At 44.8% G+C, this 7,337-nt stretch overlaps 1 protein-coding gene across 1 annotated transcript in view; it reads right to left on the reverse strand.

The window, feature by feature from the left end:
* Positions 1–1,531: 1,531 nt before the first annotated feature.
* Positions 1,532–7,337, reverse strand: part of STMN4 (stathmin 4) — a 29,780-nt gene continuing 23,974 nt past the window's right edge. The window contains exon 6 of the mRNA XM_060754706.2: positions 1,532–5,224. Within this exon, the coding sequence (XP_060610689.2) occupies positions 5,165–5,224 (60 nt within the window). The 3' untranslated portion in view covers positions 1,532–5,164. The remainder of the gene's footprint in view (positions 5,225–7,337) is intronic.

A 7,337-nucleotide genomic window follows, 5' to 3' on the forward strand; every position in this document is an offset into this window, starting at 1 on the left:
GCTGGGATCTATGGTTCACCTACAATCAAAGAGCATTCTGAATTCCACCAACAATGGAGTTGAACCAAACTTGGCACACAGAACTCCCATGACCAACAGAAAATGCTGGAAGGGTTTGGTGGGCACTGATCTTGAGTCTGGGAGGTGTAGTTCACCTACATCCAGAGTTGTAGTTCATCTACCTACAGAGAGCACTATGGATTCAAACAATGATGGATCTGGACCAAACTTGGCACCAATAATCAGTATGCCCAAATGTAAACACTGGTGGAGTTTAGGGCAAAATGGACCTTGATATTTGGGAGTTGTAGTTGCTGGGATTTATAGTTCACCTACAATCAAGGAGCATTCTGAACTCTACCAATGATGAAATTGAACCAATCTTGGCACACAGAAGTCCCTTGACCAACATAAAGTACTGGAAGAGTTTGGTGGGCATTGACCTTGAGTTCTGGAGTTGTAGTTCACTTACATCCACAGAGCACTGTGGATTCTAACAATTTTGGATCTGGACCAAACTTGGCATGAATACTCAATATGCCCTAATGTGAACAGTGGTGGAGTTTGGGGGGAAAAAAAGACCTTGACATATGGGAGTTGTAGTTGCTGGGATTTATAGTTCACGTACGATCAAAAAGCATTATGAACTCCACCAATGATGGAATTGGGCCATTCTTCCCACACAGAACCCCTATGACCATCAAAAATTACTGTGTTTTCTGATGTTCTTTGGTGACCCCTCTGACACTCCCTCGTAACCCCCCCCCCCCAGGGGTCCTGACCCCCAGGTTGAGAAACACTGAGGCTGGATGGCCTTCTGTCAAAGGTGCTTTAAATGCAATTTTCCTACTTCTTGGCAGGGGGTTGGACTGGATGGCACACCAGGTCTCTTCCAGCTCTACGATTCTACGATTCCAAGATGGAGCCAGTTCTTTTTGCCTGCTCCAAAGATTAAGATACAAACCAAATGGCAAGAAAAGTGAGAAAGAACTTCTGGAAGGGAATGGATATCTTCACATTGTGGTGGACTCACATGTCATGTATGCTATATGCCTTCATGTTGACTCTAATTGATGGTGACCCTAATCTAGGGTTTCGTTGGACAGATTTTGTCTGAGGAGGTTGGTCACTGCCTTCCTTTCTAGATGCTGCAACATGGGTTTCTGCAGATGAGTGGGATTCGAACCCTGGTCTCCTGAGTCATAGTCCAACAATGCAAACTATGGACCTCATTCATCTGGAGATCTTTAAACTGAAGTTAGAGGACCACCTCTCTGGTGTGTTTGGGGCTTGACTAGATGGCCTTTCGGGTCTCTGTGATTCCATTGAAGACTATATAGCAGGCATGGGCAAACTTGGGCCCTCTGGGTGTTTTGGACTTCAACTCCCACAATTCCTAACAGCCTACCGGCTGTTAGGAATTGTGGGAGTTGAAGTCCAAAACACCCAGAGGGCCCAAGTTTGCCCATGCCTGCTATAGAGAGATGCAGAACCCCAAAATCCCCCCAAAATCACAGCACTGGAGCGTCAATCAGAAAGAAAAGGAATGTCGGCAGTTTTATTTACAACCATTGTGTACAAAAGAAGAGGTCCTTGCTACAGCTGGAAGAGTTACAAAAGTTCCTTTTTCCCCTCCTTGACCTTGATCTCCTTCTCAATCGCCACAAGTTCATGTCGAGAAGGAGGAGAACTGGGAGCCACGACCCACCTCCATACAATCCCCATTTTCAGTCTTTCCCCCCATAGTACTCATTCCATAAATGCCACATCCAGAGATACCAGGGAGCCAAACATCGGGAGTCTGCATATAGAGGATTTCTTGCTTCCAAGTTGTATGCTTTTAAGTCTCAATAGTACTTAACCAATTCATGTGGGACAAGCATTTTGATTTTTGCCTTTGGATATATCTACACTGTAGAATGAATGCAGTTTGACACCACTTTGACTACCATGGCTCAGTGCTATGGAATATTGGGAGTTGTAGTTTGGGGAGGTGCTCATCTTCAATTGGCAGAGAAGGTTGAAGACCTTGTGCAACTACAACTCCCGTGGCAGTTAAAACAGTATCAGGTTGCATTAATTCTACAGTGTAGATGCATCCTATGTGACAGCTTGGGAAAATTCCTTTGTTGACAACTGCTTCCATAGTTCCCCAGTCATATAGCTGAGAAGGTACTCCAAAGGCCATCTAGTCCAGTCCCATTAGATCAGTGTTTCTCAACCTTCCTTGGCACACAGAATTCCCACCACCAACAGAAAATACTGGAATGGTTTGGTGGGCATAGACCTTGAGTTTAGGAGTTGTAGTTCACCTACATCCAGACAGCACTGTGGACTCAAACAATGATGGATCTGGACCAAACTTGGTGCAAATACTCAATATGCCCAAATGTGAACACTGGTGGAATATAGGGAAAATAGCCCTTGACATTTTGGAGTTTTAGTTGCTGGGATTTATAGTTCACCTACAATCAAAGAGCATTCCGAACTCCACCAACAATGGAATTGAACCAAACTTGGCACACAGAACTCCCTTGACCAACAGAAAATACTGGAAAGGTTTGGTGGTCATAGAACTTGAGTTTAGGAGTTGTAGTTCACCTACAGCCAGAGAGTACTGTGGACTCAAACAATGATGGATCTGGACCAAACCTGGCACAAATACTCAATATGCCCATATGTGAACACTGGTGGAGTTTGGGGGAAAATTGACTTTAACATTTGGGAGTTGTAGTTGCTGGGATTTATAGTTCACCTACAATCAAAGAACATTATGAACCCCACCAATGATGGAATTGGGCCATTCTTCCCATACAGAACCCCTATGACCAACAAAAAATACCGTATTGTTGTAGGTTTTTTCGGGCTATATGGCCATGATCTAGAAGCATTCTCTCCTGACGTTTCACCTGCATCTATGGCAAGCATCCTCAGTGGTAGTGAGGTCTGTTGGAACTAGGAAAATGGGTTTATATATCTGTGGAATTGCCTAGAGCAAACTTTCAATGGCACTGTCAAGCCATTATATGCTAATCAAGGTGGTCAGTTGAAACATTCACACCTAGCTCCAGCAGACAAGAGTCCTTTGTCATTCCACAGATATATAAACCCCTTTTTCCTACTTCCAACAGACCTCACTACCTCTGAGGATGCTTGCCATAGATGCAGGCAAAATGTCAGGAGAGAAGGCCTCTAGACCATGGCCATATAGCCCGAAAAACCTACAACAACCCAGTGATTCTGGCCCTGTAAGCCTTCGACAATACAAAAAATACTGTGTTTTCTGATGGTCTTTGGCAATCTCTCTGACACCCCCTCATGACCCCAGGGGTACTGATCCCCAGGATGAGAAATGCTGCATTAGATAATTCCCTAGCTGTTGGATGATTTTATCTTTCCAGTATGCTTTGGTTGTGTTTTCCTCCTGGGAAGAGTGGAGTTGGACTAGATGGCCTTTGTGGTCCTTTCCATCTCTGTGATCCAACAGGGACACTCACAAGGCAGAATGGGGTTGGACTAGATGACCTCTGGAGATCCCTTCCAGCTTTAAAATCAAATGCTGTCACACTTAAATAGTCAGTCCTCATGATCTGAGATTGGGAGCAGGTGCCACAAACACCTTTCACTTTATTGGTAGGCAGCTCTATGGGAACCTCTTCCAAAATGATGCTGCCGCTCGCCTGCCGCAGCTCCAGTTGGCTTTGCAAGAACATGACTTGATGCAACATAGAATAAATTGTACATTTCCAGACAGCAAGAAATATCATTGGATAAATAAAGAATTATTGAGCTTCCCACATGCACTTAGGTCCTTATGAGGATGAAAGGATGCAAAGGCAGGGATGTGGGATGCTCAAACGACAGCGCATCTCTGGCAAAGGTAGTGAATATTATTATTATTATTATTATTATTATTATTATTATTATTCACTGTAAAGCAATGCCAGGCTTAGAGTCAAGAGACAAGATGAAGAAACGAGGTGCATCCACACTGCAGAATTAATGGATATCGACACCACTTGAGCTGCCCTGACTCAATGTTATGATGAGTTGTAGTTTGGTGAGGTATCAGCGATCTTTTCCAAAGAAGGAAAAGACCTTGTCAAACTACAATCCCCACAATTCCATCACATTGGACCATGGCAGTTCAAGTGGCAACCAACTGCATTCATTCTACTGCATAGATGCACACTTTAACCGCTGTGGCTCAATGCGATGGCATCCTGGGAGGTGTAGTTTGGCAAGGTCACTGCACACTTTGGTGGAGAAGGCAAAAGACCTGTCATGGGAGTGAAAATTACCTCACTACCTCTGAGGATGCAGGCGAAACGTCAGGAGAGAATGTCTCTAGACCATGGCCATATAGCCCGAAAAAACCTACAACAACCCAGTGTCAAAACTGCTATAACTCTGCAGTGTGTATGGCCTCTAGGAGTGCACTGTACTTGAATGGCCATGGCTCAATGCGATGCAATCCTATGAGTTGTAGTTTCTCAAGCCTCCTCTGGAAAGGTGTGCTGGTGCCTCACCAAACTACAAATGCCATGTTTCCATTGTGCTGAGTGATGGCAGTTACAGTGGTATCAATCTGCATTCATGCTACGGTATGGACAGACCTTTAAATGAAAGAAAGGAGGAAATGCTCTTTTCGCATTCATGATTGACATCGAAATGGCAAAAGACACGAGACGACATTCACCCCGGCAGTGGCTTGGCTTCCCTTTTCCTGGCCCCCTCCCAAAACCATTACCAATTTGTTCCTTACGCCGATTTCCTCTTTGGCCCCCCACCCACCCAGCCTCAAAGCCCCCCACTTCCACCATTTTCACCCCGAAAACAGGGTTGCATCCCATTGTGAAACACCACCATTTTTTTGCACGAAAAGGAAACCTGTCCAGACTCAGGTTCCCAATATCCTCCCCCCAAAACCCATAGACTTCCTCTTCCCAGACTTACGTCCCCCTCCCTCCCTGAAACGCACAAGATGGTTTCGCTCTCCTTTTTTTGTTTTTTTGTTTTCCACATTCACAAACAACGAAAGCAGCGGACAATCCCGATTCATCAATTTTGTTTTTCCGCGCTCGAGACAGCTGTCACCACGACCGCCGCCTGATGCACGCCGTTCCTCCCTTGCAGCTTTGAGTCCGAACTGTGGCGAGTCCCTCTACCTGGAAGCCTCTTCTTTGAGCTCCTTGTTCTTCCGCACTTCCTCGGCGTGTTTGTCCTGAAGACGAAGACAGAGGCGAAGGGGATTAAATTGGCTCCACAGGCCAGAACAGGGGTCCTCAAACCTTTTAAACAGAGGGCCAGGTCACATTCCCTCAAACTGTTGGAGGGCCAGATTATAATTTGAAAAATGCATGAATTCCTATGCACACTGCACATATCTTATTTGTAGTGCAAAAGCAAACACTTAAAAACAATGCAACAATTAAAATGAAGAACAATTTTAACAAATATAAACTTATTAGTATTTCAATGGGAAGTGTGGGCCTGCTTTTGGCTGATGAGATAGGATTGTTGTTGTTGTGGTGGTGGTGGTGGTGTGCTTTCAAGTCATTTCAGACTTAGGTTGACCCTGAGCGAGAGCCAGGTAAATGACCTTGGAGGGCCGTATGTGGCCCTCGGGCCTTAGTTTGAGGACCCCTGGTCCAGAACCTTAGGAAACCACAAGCCAATAGTGTGATGTGGCAGCTTAATAAGCCAATGCGATTCTAAGGTACGACACTCAAGCAGGAAAACTAAAATGCAGGATGGGTGGCACCTGGCTTGACAACAGTTCATGTGAATATGAGCCAACTCTGTCATGCAGCAGCTTAAAAAGTCAATACAATTCTATGCTACATCAATATGAGAATAGTGTCTAGAACAGTGTTTCTCAACCTGAGGGTCGGGACCCCTGGGGGGATCACGAGGGGGATGTCAGAGGGTTTGCAGAAGACTATCAGAGAACAAAATATTTTCTGTTGGTCATGGGGGTTCTGTGTGGGAAGTTTGGCCCAATTCTCTCATTGGTGGGGTTCAGAATCCTGTTGGTAGGTGAACTATAAATCCCAACAACTACAACTCCCAAATGGAGAGGAGCAAACCACAGATCACCTGCTGCAATGCAGCCTGAGCCCTGCCACATGCACAAAGGAGGACTTTCTTGCAGCAACACCAGAAGCACTCCAAGTGGCCAGATACTGGTCAAAGGACATTTAATCAACTACCAAACTTGCAAATTTTGTGTTTTGTCTGTTTGTTTGTTTGTTTGCTTTGTTCTGTTAGAAATGTAATACAATTGACTGGTTGCCCTGACACGACAAATAAATAAATAACTCCCAAATGTTTTCCTCAAACTCCACCGGTGTTCACATTTGGGCATATTGAGTATTCGTACCATGTTTGGTCCAGATCCATCATTGTTTGAGTCCACAGTGCTCTCTGGATGTAGGTGAACCTGGGGGTCGGGACTCTTGTGGGGGTTGTGAGGAATTGTCAGAGGGGCCATCATAGACCATCAGAAAACACAGTATTTTCTGTTGGTCATGGGGGTTCTGAGTGGGAAGTTTGGCCCAATTCTATCGTTGGTGAGGCTCAGAATTCTCTTTGAATGTAGGTGAACTATAAATCTTAGCATCTACAACTCCCACATGTCAAGGTCTATTTTCCCCAAACCCCACCAGTGTTCACAATTGGGCATATTGAGTATAAGTGCCAAGTTTGGTCCAGATCCATCCTTGTTTGAGTCCACAGTGCTCTCTGGATGGAGGTGAACTACAGTTCCAGAACTCAAGGTCAATGTCCACCAAAGCCTTCCAGTATTTTCTGTTGGTCATGGGAGTTCTGTGTGCCAAGTTTAGCTCAGTTCCATCATTGGTGGAGTTCAGAATGCTCTTTGATTGTGGGTGAACTATAAATCTCAGGAACTACAACTCCCAAATGATGAAATCAGCCCCCCCCCCAACCCCACCAGTATTCAATTTGGGGTGTATTGGGTATTTGTGCCAAATTTCGTCCAGTGAATTAAAATACATCCTGCATATCAGGCATTTACATTATGAGTCCTAACAGGAGCAACATGACAGTTATGAAGTAGCAACGAAAATAATGTTATGGTTGGGGGTCAGCACAACATCAGGAACTGGATTAAGAGGTCGCAGCATTAGGAAGATTGAGAAACACTGGTCTAGAATGAGGATTCTACAATTCTACAAACTGTTGTTATTGTTACTGCTGTAGACTATATTCCCAGTAGATAATGAGATTCATAGTTTGGCACTCAGACAAAATAGGCTGAAGACCATGTCAGATCCATGTCAGATGTCACTGGATGGAGCTATGGGAATTCAAGC

This window comes from Anolis sagrei, chromosome 1, assembly GCF_037176765.1.
Source record: "Anolis sagrei isolate rAnoSag1 chromosome 1, rAnoSag1.mat, whole genome shotgun sequence".
Taxonomy (NCBI): domain Eukaryota; kingdom Metazoa; phylum Chordata; class Lepidosauria; order Squamata; family Dactyloidae; genus Anolis; species Anolis sagrei.